General features: G+C 34.6%; 1 protein-coding gene across 1 annotated transcript in view; it reads left to right on the top strand.

Moving 5' to 3' along the window:
• Positions 1 to 3,897: 3,897 nt before the first annotated feature.
• LOC6036647 (collagen alpha-1(IV) chain) overlaps positions 3,898 to 18,805 on the top strand; it is a 65,271-nt gene continuing 50,363 nt past the window's right edge. The window contains exon 1 of the mRNA XM_038250822.1: positions 3,898 to 3,960. Coding sequence (XP_038106750.1) covers positions 3,898 to 3,960 — 63 coding nt within the window. The remainder of the gene's footprint in view (positions 3,961 to 18,805) is intronic.

Here is an 18,805-nt window from a genome sequence, read left to right as displayed (position 1 = left end):
ACACATACTTTCTAAAGGCAATGCAACCTTTTGTTTATAAAAATATATTGATTAAGTCGATTAAACCATTGATTTATGCTTATTTAAGTTTGTATGGGAATTCTGTGACACGTAGTACAATTTTACTTTCGAAACACACTTGTGACACGTGCTTTTCAGATTTTTGTTTACATTATTTACTGTATCTTTTAACTGGTGTAACCAAATTAGTTGAAACTAGGAGCGTTTGTTAAGCGAAAGTATCTGAACCGATTGCTTCAAAAAGTTTGGCTCTACCATTCATAGTTTTGAAATTATTTACCAACAAACTTTAAAAATCGATTTTCTCGAAAAGTACTAAATGGTCGTTGTCACAAGATAGCACACAACCGACGAATTGTAGATTGAATCAAGACGAACAAATTGCTTTAAAAAGATTGTAAAAATATTACGCCATGTTTGAGAAATAGACGAAACACAATGCGTAACGCCTGCGCACTATGCGAGGTTTAACTGTACAATTTCAAGAAAATATATAAATTTCCTAAATATATACGCTGTCTTTCCATTCGTTCAAAATAATAAAAAATAATGATTAGTATTTTGTATTTATAAGAAGAAGCTAGGTATTATCTTTTTAATCACAGTGTTTAGAAAGTGAGTAAAATGAATCCATGCTCCAAAACGATAAAATTTCTTTTGAATACGTCTCTGTGACCAGTTTGAGAGAATATGATAAAGAATAATATTGATAATTTAGTTGAAATGAAAAAGAAAAACAAAATCTTGCAGCAAATATGTTTTTCATGGCAACACATTGAAAAAAAAATAGAAAATATGTTATTCATAGCAAATATTTTATCCAGAGCAAATCTTACTGGTTTGAGTTCATGAATAAATAGATAAGCATTGAATTTACCTTAAAAATGTGCTATTCACTAAAAGTACCATTTTCATGTAATCACAACTTACAGTTTTCAAATGTTTGGAGCGAGTATTATAAATATGTTTGCACTTTATGGGCACCTTTTATGTAATACGATGTAGTTTTTAATGACTATACAATGATTCGGCCTAATAATGACTTCGGTTAAAATAATTTTCATAACAAAAAAAGTAGTTTAGTAGTTTCATATTTAAACCTCTTGCGTCCTTGGTAGCTCTAGTGCTCTATAAATTTACAATTTTTAAATAGTATTTTTGGACCTTTGATCGAGCTTCAAACTCTTCATATGACGAAGATAAGTGTTTGATTAGAAAGGGTAGATTTCCTCTAGAGTGAGTTTTTCCAAAAAAATAGATTTAATTCCATGTTAAATTTAAATGTTTCAAAAAAAATCTTCATTACAATTATCTGAGTAGGCAGTGTTCACCATGTGAGAGGCAATGGAACCCAGAAATTTTGGAGAACGTCGTATTTCAAGAAATTGGGCATATCTCTGCTTATATTGAACTAACACTGGTACTTTTTAGGGAACTTTTCTGCAAACAGTTCCCTACAAATTTTGGCAATCTGTCTATAATTTTTCCAGTCGATTTTAAGTGACATAAACAGTAATAAATAGAAGTTTGTTCAAATCAATGAAACGTTATTTTGAACTTTGAAAAAAGTTTGTTTTTTTATTGTTCTAAATTTAAGAAAACGGAATTATTATGATTATGTTTTCAGAACAGATTCCCGTAATTATTAATTGTTGTGGCATAGAGATCCTTCTTCTGATAAAAAAAAAAATCGGTATTTTCAATGAATTTCATAATTCTCATACCAATTTACTTCTGACTTCTGACATTCTGAATTCACTTCTTTTCTTCTGACATCAACGACTAGATGAGAGGCAACCACGCTTACCCCTTCTCCACGAGTCCCGAAAATTATTTATTATGTATTAATTAACCAGTAGGACTCAAGATTTACATTTTTCAAACATGTAAATACTGGAGTTTGCCACACAATGTTCTCATACCTTATGTCATTGTCCATCATAGTAAGCGGGATACACTCAATGTTTACATTTACTTAAGGGGATTTGAGAAGATCCGTCAGATTGATTCCACGACTCGAGTTTTCAAAAGCAGTTTTAAAGAAAATAGCGTAATGGAAAGTGGGGCAAGTGTAACAAGCTAAGGAAATGCTCGTTATAACCCATTAAAAACGTAAAAAATCTGTCGGTTTTTTTTATAATCATCTTTTTCCAGGTCTTGACTAAGACTTTGATAGAACAGATTTTTTATGCTAAAAAATTGATTTTAAAATTTTTGATTTTCCATACGTTCTACTCAACTAGTGGGGCAAGACGAGCAACCCGTTTGCGCAAGAGGGACAATGCATGAAACAACATGTTAATTTGCTAACAATTGAACTGTTATCATTTAGATGCATCAGATTAGAATGTATTTGAAACTTTTCTTTCACTTTTAGATTAAACAATTATTTTTTTACTATATATTCAAACGAAAAGAATAATTACTTAGATCATAAATAGTAAATTTTCATAGTTTCACTATATTTTGAGGGAACAATTTTTTTAACAACTGTTTATAAGTTTTTAAGTACTTTTATTTATTTATTTTCCAATAAAATATGTTGTTACAGCAATTCGTATTTTTTTCTTACTAAAAATCTATATGGTACACTTGCCCCACCTGAACAAGATATTTTAAAAGCTCTCAACAAAAATAACCAAAAGTTAAATCATACTTTATAATAGGTGCAAGTCATTGGTAGGGACAGGTCCTAGGAAAAATAGCATTTTGATAAAATGAGCCTTAAAACGAACCCTAAGGCTTATTTTGTACTTTCCAAAAATTATAAGAAAACTAAGGTTTTGAAAAAAACTTATGTGGCAGTAGAATCAGCAAATTGCATTGCTAGCAACAATTCCTCATACTGAAAATAATCGAAACTGTAAAAATTACGGCCGTACGAGCGATTGTTCCATATGGTCGTCTTGCCCCACCTTTCCCTACCGTAAAAGTGTTCTGTTTGTTGCAGACGAGAAAAAGGATGATAGCAAGCAAACTGTCGAAGAATCCCCTTTAAAGTCCGTTTTCTAATTATCTACAACTTATGTTCATTGAACACTTCTCTTCCAAGCTCAGTCCCATTTCATACCATTCCGTTCATGTTTATTCCGTATTTTTTTCTGTCATTGTCCCCCGGGTATCAATGACACCCCGGTTTAAGGAAACTTCAAATCTCTTCAAGAAAAAAGGGTTAATTTTCATAAGTTTCATAATTCTCGTCACTTTTTTTAAAGTAAAACAGTGACTTTTATGGGAAATGGTTAATTCTACAATGATATCTGTGTCCATCCTCTGTACTACCAAAAAAAAGCTATTTTCTTCATGGTTTTGTACAAATTAAGAACAAACACAAACATTTTTGTCACTTACGCCCAAATAAAATACAGGAACTACCAGCAAAGAGAACTGATTTGAAAATCAACAGAACCCGAGAGCACCCCTAGTCAAAGCACCGATCGTGGTTTTCCTTTCCGTTCACGAACCGTAGCTGACGACGACGATGATCGTGACGATTCCCGTCTGCGGGCGAGGAAATCGGTTCACATCTTGGCCAGTGAAGTTAGTATTGCTTCGAACGTTCAGAACATTCGATGGTGCATCGGCTGCCAACGGACTGATTTTTCTCTCTCTCGCGTGTGCCCATCGTCGTATTTCTCGTGTTCCTTTCGGCCTTCGGTGTCCTATCCTAGAAACGGGACACTTTGTGGCGTACAGTTTCGAAATGAGTGAATAGTTTTTCGGAGGATTTTTTTCAATATTATTTTTAGTGAACACAATTGCCACAAAAGCATTCTGGAATCGAACAATTCGAAAATGCCGAAACCCGCGGGCCCAACGTCGGTGGGCCTGGGGAATCGATTTCCGCGGAATAAACGGAAATCCTCGATATCCACAATGAGTTACCTGCTAGTGATAGTGCTCAGTGTGTTGCAGTCGGTGGACCTTACGGGAGCTGTGGTATGTACATGAAATTGTGTTGATTTTTTTTTAATGTATTGTGTAAAATTACAGAGTTTGAGATGTGTAGAGAATGTTTTAAAAATCTGATCACTTTTCAAAAAAAAATCCTTCTTGAACTCCTTCTTTGACTTTGATTTTGTATTTACTTGATTATATTTTTTTTAATTATTTAGGCATATCGAAGAAACATTCCATTCTTTATCAAAAAAAGAATAGCTTCTGATTATTCCAAACATGCAACAATGTGTTTTTCCATCCTGAGGTCGCAAATCGACTTTTTTTTATTTTTTTTTTTTTTGATGAAACATTCCCTATGCCAAAAGAAGCAATTCTTCATCATTCGTTTTCCATACATGTCTCCATACAATTTTGGGGGCTGATCAAATAAAATGGGTACGTAAAAGTATGAAGGCATTTTCTGATCGATTTGGTGTCTTCGGCAAAGTTCACAACATATGATAATTAATACTTTTCGAAAAAAAGGTACACGGAAAAAAATAGATGTTTCCATTATTTTTCTTTTATTTTAGATTTTTGAAATATAATTAGGCCGTTGCAAATATTTTTCAAATTTTATGTCGCCTCGCCCCACCCCCCCTTCAAAATTGATCCGAAAAATCAGGGGGTTTAAAGGAAATAGAAGTCTAATCAACTGAAAACAATTAGAAATGCACTTTTCTGCGTTTAAAATCATATTTAGAATGTCTGGGATCGACCAAAAAGTTTTTTTTTTCGGATGTTTGGATGTTTTGAAAACTAATAATTGCAAAGCGACTGGGCAGGTGTAAAAAGCATTTTTAAACACTTTTTTAATTCCAATGTTGAGACCATGGCTTGTTATTTCAATTTTAATATTTTTTGCGACCAGAGTCGAGGGACATAAACTTCTAAAAATATTTGCAACGGCCTTAAGGGAACTAAAAAACATCTTCTGAGCCATAGTACGTGATGGTGAAAAATCTGGTTTAAGAATTATAATTTATTGAAATAATCGTGTTTTTTGTAAAATTATAAAAAACAGCCTTTCAACAATAAAGTAAAATAAGTATTTTAAAATGCAAAAAAACGAAAAGAAACAGAAAATGTAAACCTAATAGTAGCAATGATTTGCAGTATTTTTTTTTTTTGTGCAGGTTTTCGACATTTTCCAAAGACACACAATTTTTTTTATAAATATATCCAAAATTGAGAGTAAACTCAGTAACAAAACATTAAATGAAAAAAAAATAATAATCTCACCCACGGTTCTTTTTATACTGATTTTAAATTAACCATTTAAAGATATGACCTCTGAAGTGGTATTCAAATAGTTTTTTTTCAGCTGGGTCTATCTCAGTAATGTTGATAAAAGTGTTGTACAGGTCATTGGTCAACACATCGTCAATGCATTAAGATTAATTTCATTACAAAGTGCACCCACAAAGTTAAAGAAAATAGAAACAAACTTAAAATATACATGTTTTGAAATGCTTTTTCTATGGAGATTTGCTGTGTTGTTACTATTTTTGAATTATGTTTACTCGTTGTTCTCAATCCAATTTTTACGACATTATGTTTTTAGTTTAGTCCAACAAAAAAAAATCATTTGATTGCAACTAATACAACATTTGCATGAAATAAAATATCAAGTCACCAAAATGATGTTAAAAGGTGATTGAGCTCTGTATCCCTCTATACATTATTTTAATATTTTGTTTCGCTAAACAAATATTTCCAAATACATAGTATTTTGTATTATAATAATGGATGAAAAAATAAAAATGTTCGCTTTGGGATAAAATTAGTACCGTCATCTGGGGTGAATCGGGACTATAGTATGAATAGGGACAGCAAGTGCTTGGAGCACTTAAAGGTTTAAAATTTGGAAATGGATGTACACATTTTGTTGGTCTGAGTATGTTCTATCCGAAAGAAACCAGAAAAATCAAAATATTATGCTCTAACATGGTTAAAACTGCTGTCCCAATTTGCCCCAGTTGAAGGTAGAATTTGTTTTTTATGTTTAGGAAAACCATCACGTATATGATCTTTTGAAAAGTACTCTAGATTTATTCAAATAAGTACCAGAAAAGATACGCAATCATTTGAAAAGTTTAATAAAAAGATTTAAGAGTGGTCTACTGCCCATAATTGAAAATTCGGCTATTATGCCAAATCAAGTATTCCGAGAAAAACGCGTTTGAGTGTTTGTCACAAAATCTCCGTCAAGGCAATTTCCCATAAGAGTGGCATATTAGCCGTTTGGTTTTTCGCATCGGCAGCCAAGTCTAAACACTATTACAGTGAAATTCAAGTTTCAGAAGAAGCGTTGGAACATCCTCTACCACCAGGTGCTAATAACTCGTTTTTGCCAAAAGTGGATATTTGCCGTTTTTTCAATGGTGGGCAGTCTATCGTGAATCAAATAATAAAAATGGGTCATTCTCTGTCGCGGGCGACACTGAACGGCCCCAATCAACAACGAACTACTCTTCCAAAAAAATCGTTAAATCGCGATAACTCAAAGAACCTTATGGGTTATTGCAGATTCAGAAAGTATATAAACCATACGTGTATATAGTTGCATACGTGTACTTTGTGCACACTTTTTTTTTTTTTTTTAATATGGCTTTATTGAATTTTCTTATAATAATTACATTTCATTTACATTCTAAGTGGTATGGCTAAATGCTCTTCATCTTTGTTGTATTTTTCGTTTTATTATTAACTGTTCACATTCATTTATTTACTTCAAATTGTTTTACATTTTTGCATTGAATCGAATACATTTGGGTAAAAAAGAAAAAAATATATCTTTAACAACTAATCCTAACTTAAAACTAAAAAAAAGTAAATTCATTGAAATATTCAAAATCATTAGAACGAGTAAACTACGAACTGTATTTCAAGATAAAACCTCCAAGCGTTCTTACTTGTTCTGCACGAGTTTTACACCCACGCAGTGTTGTTGTCATCTCGATGAAAATGTTCAGAAGTTCTTGTGGTGAAAACAGGTCACTGCTGCCTTCATCCGTTGATGCTGGTTGGTTTCCCCTCGGTTGCTGACTGAAGCCAGGAGGTGTTGTATTCTCTGCAACTTTTTGCCGCTGATTCAACGGCAATGACTGCAGATTTGGAACCACTCGAACAGATCCCGCTCCAGGTGACGCCAAAGCAGGAAAATCCACGTCCGTGAAAGTTGGTGGTGTTTTGCGATGATTTGGTTGGTGCCTCGTCGTCGCTTGCTGCCGAATTTTCACAAACTCAACTCGTTTTGGGCAGCTCCGATTCTTGGTCGAATGGTCGCCGCCGCAATTGAAGCATTTCGCTTCGATGTTCTCGTTGATTGTTTCGCAAGCTTGAGTTTTGTGCTCACCTCCGCAGGTTGCACAACGACTCTTGATGAAACAGTTCCTTCCGCCATGCCCAAACTGCAAGCAGTTCGAACATTGCGTCACGTCACGGTGCACTGGACGATAACGTTCCCAAGTCACGATGATGTTGAAAATTGCCCGAACTGCCTTCAGCTCAAACGGCGTTGTCGATCCTTTCTCGAGATGAACCAGGTACAGTTGATCACGAAACTTGATGTCCTTGTTGTGTCTCGTCATCTTGAAGACTTCGACTTTGTGCACACTTTGTAACGGCACTTGTATGAAACGCCAAAACACGCGACTTCCCAAAGGTTTAAGTTCCCATTTTGACATGCAATAACAGACAATTTTTTTATGTTGAGTTACGAAAAATGGCAGAGGTTTTATACCTTTATAAATAATTTTTTGATGAAAAATACGTTTTTTTCGGATGTTTTAATACGCCTTCAAATTTGACATCCAATTTTACATAACCCTTGACTTTAATTTTCCAAATCATCACCATTTCATGATGCAAATAGATTGAATACAGGTATTTTTCAAAATTTTCAAAAATGAAAGGTGTCGTTCCACACCTCTGTCACAAGATATTGAAAAATTTACCTCGTATCATTAGAATCAATGCAATACGTTTGACACATTGGGATGGTTTTTTTTAAAACCTGCAATCATGGGGATAATGGTGAATCTTTACATAATTTCCATCGAAGTTTCTGAGAACATCACTTTGGTGGCTTAAACTTCCAACAGAATAATTTGACCACACACTGGAATAACAGTCCAGAGGTAGCTGAAGCCTTGAGTGCCATCTTTGCAGCAAAAATAGGAAAGGCCTTTGTTACTAACAATTGTATCGAACAGGGTACATATCACTGAACCGTGAGATTTGTTGGATTCCAAGCATTTGAAAAAAATCATGGATCTTTTTTAAACGAACCATGAAATTTGAACACATTGCTCCTGGCTTTCAATTTCATGAACTTGTTCACAAATTTGGGACCTCATTTTGTCCTAGTAGAAAAAACATTATTCGAAGTTCCAAAATAGCAGTTTACGCAACGTGTTCCCAGCAGAACAGGAAAAAAGTAGTTTCACAAAGGATGCATGAAGTTTCTTGAATAATTTCTCCGAAATGTTTGATTGAAATTTGTTTTTACCACATCAGTCGACTGTCTTTTCAAATTCCTAATGATAGCAATAGCTTTCGCCTAGCTGAAGGATTTTTTGATAAGACACGAATTTAGAGCAACAAAATAAGTCGCTGCGGCATCGGCCTTTACGCGGAACTCGTGTGGCCATCGCAAGGCAAGTGTTAGATTGCCGTCCAGCAAATGCGAACCTGGTGCGGCCGTAGTTGCGGTATCAACAGAAATGAAAAAAAAAATACATGTATTAAAAGAAAATAACCGCTGATAAGTGCGAATTCCGCGCGTCCACAATCGTCTTTGAAAAATGGCGCAATAATCGGACCGCGTGCGTTCCCGACTCGACACATCAGGAACTGAGGCCGGCTGGTGTGCTGCGGCGAGTTGGACGAGTTGCTTTTTTGGTGGTTGCTCCGAAATAAAAAAAATATAACAATTTGGCATTGACTCTGTGCCGCGAACCTGAAACTGACCGCCGGGGTTATCTGCGGCCACGGTCCGTTGACAATTTTGCGATATGGGACTGGGATTTTGCCGTTTGAACATGTTTTTTTGGCGGTCGATTTTCTTAATTTGAATGCATGAAAAGGCACAAATTGGCTAGATTGTTTTTGCAGTTTTATTTTCTCGGAATAAAAGTGCATTTGAAATTTGAAAGCGACATGATAATTCTATCTTGTCGCACGTGCATTTTGGGCTGAACTAAGGATGCTATATTTGTGCAGTGATGACCTTTTTGCCTAAAAAAATCACGAATCACGATTTCGCATATTATTTGGTTTAATCTTTCTACAGCCGGCTGTCTAAGATTGAATCATTTACGCTAAACTCAACACCAAATCACCGGAAATAGTCTCATCCGCATCCCCCGACTGTTTGCCTTGAGAATGCATAATACATCACATCATTAAAATAAATTTATTAATTATTGGGTCGCATCATCATCCTCTATGATGAATCCTGGCCATTACCCTTACCCACTAACAAAATCCAAAGTAGAAGTAGTTTTTTTTCCGGCACAAGTGGGGGTGTGGGTACACGGCGTGTTTTCTGGGCAACCTTAAGGAGAAAAAATAGTCACCACTACTTTCAAATGTGTCTTATAGGAAATTTTCTCAGCTTTCCAATGCTTCTAAGAGCGAATTGTTTCATCGGGAAATTTCTGAGATATCTCTATTTTAAGTTTTTTCTTTCAAAATCCTTGATTATTAATTGGACACTTTTAAATAACAGTCCAGGAAACTTGTCAAATTATGTGTTTCATGTGTCTTTTACTCATCAAAATGTGCAGAATAAGACAAGAAACAACTTTGTAGAAGGTTGCAAACCGCTAAACATTTTGAAAATTAAGTTTTAACCGAATTTTTGGATATGTGGGATTTATTCAAATATTAAAATAATAAAATCGTATTGAAATATTATTTGGGTAATTCTCCGCCAACTCACACAGCAGTTGCCCCGACCCCTCTTCGATTTGCGTGAAACTTTGTCCTAAGGGGTAACTTTTGTCCCTGATCACGAATCCGAGGTCCGTTTTTTGATATCTCGTGACGGAGGGGCGGTACGACCCCTTCCATTTTTGAACATGTGAAAAAAGAGGTGTTTTTCAATAATTTGCAGCCTGAAACGGTGATGAGATAGAAATTTGGTGTCAAAGGGACTTTTGTGTAAAATTAGACGCCCGATTTGATGGCGTACTCAGAATTCCGAATAAACGTATTTTCATCGAAAAAACACTAAAAAGTTTTAAAATTCTCCCATTTTCCGTTACTCGACTGTAAAAATTTTTGGAACATGTCATTTTATGGGAAATTTAATGTACTTTTCGAATCTACATTGTCCCAGAAGGGTCATTTTTCATTTAGAACAAAATTTTTCATTTTAAAATTTCGTGTTTTTCTAACTTTGCAGGGTTATTTTTTAGAGTGTAACAATGTTCTACAAAGTTGTAGAACAGACAATTACAAAAATTTTGATATACAGACATAAGGGGTTTGCTCATAAACATCACGAGTTATCGCGATTTTACGAAAAAAAGTTTTGAAAAAGTTGGTCGTCATCGATCATGGCCATTCATGGTCACCCGCGACAGACACGGACGACGAAACAAAGAGAAACGCAAAAGTAACTTTTTCAAAACTTTTTTCGTAAAATCGCGATAACTCGTGATGTTTATAAGCAAACCCTTATGTCTATATATCAAAATTTTTGTAATTGTCTGCTCTACAACTTTGTAGAACATTGTTACACTCTAAAAATAACCCTGCAAAGTTAGAAAAACACGAAATTTTAAAATGAAAAATTTTGTTCTAAATGAAAAATGACCCTTCTGGGACAATGTAGATTCGAAAAGTACATTAAATTTCCCATAAAATGACATGTTCCAAAATTTTACAGTCGAGTAACGGAAAATGGGAGGATTTTAAAACTTTTAGTGTTTTTTCGATGAAAAATGTTTATTCGGAATTCGACGCCATCAAATCGGGCGTCTAATTTTACATAAAAGTCCCTTTGACACCAAATTTCAGGCTGCAAATTGTTTCACCTCTTTTTCGCATGTTCTGCCGCCCTCCGTCACGAGATATCAAAACGGACCTCGGATTCGTGATCAGGGACAAAAGTTACCCCTTAGGACAAAGTTTCACGCAAATCGAAGAGGGGTCGGGGCAACTTTTCCCGATTTCGTGTGAGTTGGTAGAGAATTACCCATTTTTAAAAGAACAAATAGATTATTACATAATTGATGTGTACAAATAACACCGGTCTGCTCTGATCCAGCTTGGAATTAGCTGATACAACCGAAATTTCTACAGGTTTGAGATTGATAGGGTATTACAAGATTTTTATGAATAAATATGATATTTCCTTAATCAAACACTAAACAGTTGCATGGATACAAAACATGTTTAATACTAGAAATTAAACTGCAAATTACTGTTGCGAGCTTTCGGAGAAATACTATTTATCAGTATGAAATGATTTTTTTTAGTTTTTTTTTTGTATTAAATGATTAAATGTTTAGCAATATTTTAGAAGTTTATAAGACTCTCATCTTCAATCTCATCTATAAAAAAAATATTTTTTCAAATAGTTTGATAACAAAGTTTCTGTTTGTTTTTTTTTGTTAAAATATAATTTAATTTTTGTTCAAACAAAAAAAAATGTTTGTGACGGTGTTTTCAGCATTCTGAATTGGAAGACTCGAGTTTAAGTGCTACTTTTAAGTGCATTTTCAACAGAAAACATTTTATAAAATTTAATTTTTATTTTATACTGATGAAAATATGACTTTTGAAGCTTGCTACAGTAATATGTAGTATATTTTCGATTTCAAATCATATTTGTATTTATGTTCCAGGTTAATGTTTGCTTAAGAAAATATCAAATTTATTCACTAAAATTCAATAATACCATTAACAATCACAAACCTGCCATAGTTTCGGTTGAACAAGCTAAATCAGAGTAGACACGTGTTATTTGTACACAAAAAATATGTAATTATCAAATAATTCTTGTACAAAATATATTTTTACACTGTTTTATGATTTTAATTTCTGAATAAATCCCATATATTCAAAAACTTATACAAAACATGATTTGCAAAATGTTTAGCGGTTTGCAACCTTCTACAAAGTTTTTTTTTGTCTTATTCTGCACATTTTGATGAGTAAAAGACACATGAAACACATCATTTGACATATTTCCTGGACTGTTATTTAAAAGTTTCCAATAAATAATAAAGGAATTTAAAACCAAAAACAATAAAATAGAGATAACTCAGGAATTTCCCGATGAAACATTTCGCTCTTAGAAGCATTGGAAAGCTGAGAAAATTTCCTATAAGACACATTTGAAAGTAGCGATGACTATTTTTTCCTGATAAGGTTGTTCTAGAAAACAAGCCGTGGGTATCGTATAGAACCCACCCTTTGTAGCAACCTGTGCTAACTAACATTCCCGTCCCAATCCCCCCGAGATCTACAAACTCACATGGCGGGCGCCGTTGGTGGCCAACGGCTGTTACCTACCTATTTGCTCCAGATCTAGTTTTAATGATCTTGATGTTTTTTCTTTTCAGCGCATTCATACATGCTGTTGATAAGTGAAACAGCATTAGATAGTTTAAGCGTATGTTTGGTTGTATTGATAGGATATTACGGTCCTGTTTAGCAACTGAGAAGGGCATAATGGGTGGTCTCTCATGCTCATGCTAAAAAATAAAACGAATCACAATTTCACATCTGAGATATATAAAGACAAACATAAAAGCTAAGAGAAATAATGACACTCTAACAACTAACCCCGTTAACTTTGAATTGAAATTTTACTTGTTCCATGTAACCATGCAAAAGTTTACAGAAAAATACAAAAATGTAACTGAAGAACAAATGTTTGATTAAACTTACAACAAGTTGACATAAAAAAAGACACAATTGTTCTTCAATCATTAATTATGTTGACAGATTTCTTTCACTTTGATTGATTTTCAAACATTCTCGAGCAAATTTTCAAACCTTTTGAGCTGTCACTTTTGTGACACAGTTGAGTGTCACTTTTGTGACACTCAACTGTTTCAATCGCAGAGGCGCTTAGTAACTAGGACATACATGATGACCTCAGCGCGGAATCAACTAGTGGACACACGATTTCCCACACTTGCAAGTGGACAAAACTATAAAATTATTATGTGATAACGCTGCCCCGTGATAAGACGCTCTGAATTTCGATGCTCTGAATGAGTAATTATTTCACAACACCCACTTTAATTAGGACTTACAGCATGTGTTATGTTGGCGCTCGAGCATCAAAATCACACGCACTCACACACATGTGATCCAGCGTGGTCATTCAGTGGTTTGACCGCGCACGCGGTTATCAACCAGGACGGAGTGCGCTAAAATAAGACTAAACAAACTTTAACCTCATTATTTTTTCCTGTTCCTCTCGACCAGCGTCATAACCGCGTGAAAGAAAGAGAATATCAAGCAAGGAAGAGGCAAACATTTCTCGGAAACCATTCAATCGTGGTGTGAATGTGTGTGCTTTTTTGAACTCGTATGTGAATGCTAAAAATCAGTTTAATGTTTGTTACTTCTTTCGACTCACTTGATAAGCGCCCATGAATTCTCTGATTAAGAGAAAGAGCAAAACCAATTTAATTTTAGCTGTGTTTTATTCATGAAAACCACATAATTTCAACGTTGCATATAGCTAATAAAGCTTGTTTTTTAAGGCTCATAAAATGAATTCAATGCAAAACTACGAAGCAAAACAAATGTGTGGCTAGTTTTATGGGTCCTCAAAATCAATTGTTTTTCCTTGAAAGGCCCAATAATCACCTTTCATTTGCATCTAAGACAGCTAAAATCAGTTGAAATGGTGCGGTTGCAATTTTTGGGACCACCCTAGCATGGTATAGGTCACCCTAATGGCCAAACAAATAAAATACAGGTCTAATTATTTTGGCCAAGGAACCCTCACTAAATTTTGAGCCCGATCGGAGAACTTTTTTTTCGGCTTGTGCCCTTTTCAAATGGAATTGCAGTATAATACTTCTTACGTTTTTTTCTACATTGTTTTCCTTTGTTGTTTCGAGAAAAAGTTTTCTTTTTATGTTTTATTTTTTTAAATAAATATTTTTGTTTGCATTTATTTTGTTTAATGTATGAGCACTTCTCTTCGTTTTTGTTGGAAGTTATATTTAGGACATTAAATAAAAATCAGTACCAGGAAAACAAAAATCCGGAATCTTACAATTACGTCAAACATTTTCAAGAGACTAAATAAGGACGTTGCAAATATTTTTTGAACGTTGGTATTTATTTCATAAAAATTTAAAAATGTTTTCAAAGAAGTTCAAACATGCTAAATATTTGCAACGGCCTAAAAGGTTTTTTTAAAATTTTGGAATTGTTAGACGTAATTTTGAAATTCTGTATTTTTTTCGAAGATTAGAAAAATTTAAAAGGTATTTTTTTGACATTATAATCGTGTCAATAATTTCCAAGATATTAATAATGATTTGAAAAATGAAAATTTCATAGCATTTTTGTATGGACAAATTCCAATTTTGTATGTAGCAACCATGATGCATAAACGCTTTTTTACTTTTATCGATTCATCAAAAAGTAAAAATCATGAAAAAAATGCAAAAAGCTAAAAAAATATCCTGTTTTGTTTTTAGCTTATCATTATCATAAGCCTTTTTGCTGTATTTGTTATACATATTTTTCGAGACACTTTTTCGATGTTTTGGCTGTTTTCAATCATTTCTACTATAAAATGGAATCATTAGCGTTAAGTGGCAACCAAATGCTTTAAAAATAATTTTGGGACAAACGAACAATTACTGCATGTATATTTTGATATAAATATCCCATAAAATTAAAACATTGCCTGTCTAGAGACGGGTATTAGGAAAGCTCAAATATGCCCAGCTTGAAAAGAAAAAATAAATAAATAAATGTTGCAAATCTCTCTTCACACCTAAGCTTCCATCCACCCCGGGATTCGAACTGACGATCTTAGAATTGTGACTCCAACTGCCTACCAGTGACTCTACCGAGACAGGACCCAGGAAGACGACCTTGACTCGTCTCGAAAAATGCCACCGGGACCGTCCGGCAACCACCAACCCCGGCAAAAAAGTTGCTATGACTAAAAGAAAAAAATATTGTTGATGAATTTTATTTTTATTCAAATATTCCAAACAATTTGTAAAGGGATGGTTTGATTCACAGCTATTTAAGGGGTTACATACATGTATATCGACAAAAAAGTCAGAGGTTAGTGTGAGCATACACTTCAATTTTTTAAAATTCTTTTTGCGAGGCATTAAAATATACATTTTTACCTACTAACAAAACAAATTTGAAAATATTTGGTTGCATGATTGCCGAGTTATAGCGATTTCAAGTTAGCAGTTTCAAAAAAACGGGTGCCACGATATCATAACACTGTCTTGACCAAATCGGCTCAAAATTTTGGTGAAGACTCGTTTAACCGATTCCGTATGCAACGAAGGCCGATTTCCAAAAAGTTTATTTGAAAAAAAAGATAAAAATATTTTTGTGTTTTTCATGTAAAAAAATTGTTAGTTTTTGATTTTTGTATTTTTTTAAAAGCAAATTTCAAAAATTGGGCTTCGTCATGCACACGGAATACATCTTGAGAGTCTTCACCTCAATTTCAGCCAATTTGGTCCATTCCATCTCAAGATTTTATGGCACCCGTAAATCAACTCAGCGCCAACTAAGTTTGACAGCCCGCTTGCGCATGGCAAAATTTTGAGCATAAATCGTCTCTTACTCAGTTTAATCATGAAATATTTTCATGAAACTTTCAGGAGTGATTGATAATCATCTTTTGAGTGGATTTAACAAATTTTCTGTAATATAAATTTTTGTGATTTTCTACATGTATGTAACCCCTTAAGTCGTTATTAGATAAATTTAAATTCTCATTTTCATGAGAAATTTGTAATACACAAAGAGGAAGGCGACTTAAAAGTACCATGTATCTAGTAAAATTATGTTTAAATGAACCCTTTTGAAATGCATTCCAAATTCTGCGAAATTTAAACGCCAGATCAAATTTGAGGCAAAAAGTGCAACGCTAAGCTAAAATTATTTGCTTTGGAAACTGGTTCAGGCTGGGAGTCGTTTTCTCGTGCCCGAGCTTGACTGCTTCCAGCGAAAATAAACCTCAGGGAGCAAAATTTTCGGAAATGAGATGCACTAACAGTGTTAGTTTTGAGATTGTGCAATCCAACTGCCAAAATATTTCATTCGAGTGGGTGCGTTTCGGTCTTAAAGTGATGCAACATTTTGAAACATTTGGAAAATTCTAAACACCACCCATCTGGGTGATCCTTATACTAACAAATGATTTCCTCGATGGGTTACCAACTTGAGGTTTTTACTGCGGAACGCCCGTTGAAGGACTGACTCTGTGTTTCCGTCCTGGCCGAATCGTGGACTCGTCGGGGAGAGCAATAAACCTAGTTTTTCGCTGACTGTTGCTGCCCGTTCTACCAATAAAATGTAAACTAAGCACCGGTAGCGTAGACCTACTGCATTTCCTTGCCAGACGGTGCATGTGTGTGCTGGTTGATTTGGTTTCGATTATTCACACATTCATTACCCGATGCGTTGGATAATCTAGAACAGATTGTGGAGATGGAGGTTCTATGGTTTTAATTACCATTAGTTATTAAAACTTACTTAGCAAATTCTATAAAAAAGAGAATGAATGATTCTGAATAGTTGACTAATTTTTCGATAGAGATTTTCAGATTTTCCTCGTCTAGTTCTTCAATCAAATTTAACCTAGGTTTGTGACTGGAACATTTCCAGTCTATTTCTGAATTAGAAAGTATCCAAAGCAGCTCGTGCATGTCCGAATCGAATCAAGAAAACCATGCAGATTGAAATCGGTTTGAACTCCTACGCACAAAATTTGAACACACCAGATCAGGAAACTATCACAATATATTCGGAGGTGGCATACAGTCTAGCGTATACATTTCTAACCCCTTTTTAAAAAAACATATTGCTTTTTTTTCGTGTAATTTAAAACATACCATCAGATAATTTTTTACACAATATGATCGATAAACGGACGTAAATCTATTGAAGTCTACTATTTTATAACCAGTTATACAATGAATTTAACACCACACTTTAAGCTCAACAGGTGGCAAGTTCAATCATTCTTTCCCTTAAACCAGGGTTAATCGAGACTATATACTTATTACTGACACCATTTTTTAAAGCACTAAATTATGTATAAGACACTCAATAATATTCGCCTGATATCTGTGGTGAAATGCAAAAATATATCAAAAAAGATTGTTCTACCCCGATGCTCCGGCGGAATGTTCTAATAACAGAGCACATTTGCCACCAGCCTAGATTGGGTCTTATCGTTCTAGACAAGACATCGGTACAAATTGAGCAATTAAACCTCCTCTTCAAATCATTCTCGGTGTTGCCCCTTGTGAAGACGCGTGTGGAATGTCATTTCTCATGCCCGCGATCAAAACTGATTTCTTTTTTTTTTTTGAGCCTCTTCATCACTCGCGAGACATCGAGTCAAGAATGATCGCATGCACTTTTCTCCACAATTTGTGCAGCTTTTTGCTCAGCTCAGCAAACACTGCTCAGTTTCGCATATCGCGGCGGCGTCATCTCTTTTTTGCTTCTGAGCACTGTAAAAAATCGCAACTTTTTATTCATGCAAGAATCCCATAATTACTTTTTAATCCTATAAAATGCAATGAAACCAAAACAAACAAAAAACAAAATTTGCTTGTTTTACTTGAAAAGTTCTAACTGTGATGATTCCGCAAATTTTGTTTTTCTTTTTCTCATTTGTAACCGAGAATGACATCCCAGCCACGAGTGACTTACAGAAAGCGATGACATAGTTCTGTCACTGCATATTGTCATCGCTTGCGATCTACATTTTCGAGTGCATCTCTGGTTCCATCAACACCGGGGTAACGATGGAGATGCCTGATGGTTGACGATCTGGCTGATTTGTGTAGCAGCAGCAGCAGCAACGCGCGCGCCTGTCATCATCAGTAGACCGCCGCCAACAATTATGTCATTCTGGAGGGCGGGGTTTTGTGCAAATGACTTGACATTCCGGAGCGCTGAGCGCAGACTTTGACATCTGGTAACCACATTAGAACTTGTAGGTCAGTATTGGCATCACCTTCAAAAGTACCGTTATTTGGGACGAGTCGGGACAAAGGGAGCGAATTGAGACAGAAGCGATGCTAATGTACAATATTTGGAGCCTAACAGTTCAAAAAAGCACAAAACTTTTGTAAACAATAGTGTATCCCTTTCACTCAAATGACATTTTGCATAAGGTGTGAGAATGAAATGAAAAGCACGATTTTTAGTGCACTAAAATTGATGCATTGATTTTCAAATTCAAAGGATGTTACTGCTATAAAACCTGCTATAGGGGAGCTGGGGGTAAGACGTCAAGGTGTGTTGAAACCCGGACACCTCATCTTGTTTTATCAATTATTTGGATATAAGTTCGCATTATGAATGTCAAAACAGTGTTATTTGATGAATTCTAACTTCAACTTTCATTAAAATTTCGTTTGAACGTTGTAGTCAATGCCAAAACAATTATATAGAATAAAATTATAAGTTTAGCAAAAATGTGAAACTATCACTGAAATATTTCATAGGCGTCTGATGCACCGTGAAGGCAAAGCAGAAATTTATGGGTTTGATTTCCTTAAATTCTAGCAATTTTTTATATAAAATATAGATTGTTTTGATGTTAACAGCTTATTTGAGATTTAAAGATTGCCAACATTTC

The sequence above is a fragment of the Culex quinquefasciatus genome, chromosome 2 (assembly GCF_015732765.1).
Source record: "Culex quinquefasciatus strain JHB chromosome 2, VPISU_Cqui_1.0_pri_paternal, whole genome shotgun sequence".
Lineage (NCBI taxonomy): Eukaryota > Metazoa > Arthropoda > Insecta > Diptera > Culicidae > Culex > Culex quinquefasciatus.
The sequence above is the reverse complement of the archived record's forward strand: the minus strand, read 5'-3'. Positions and strand labels throughout refer to the sequence as shown.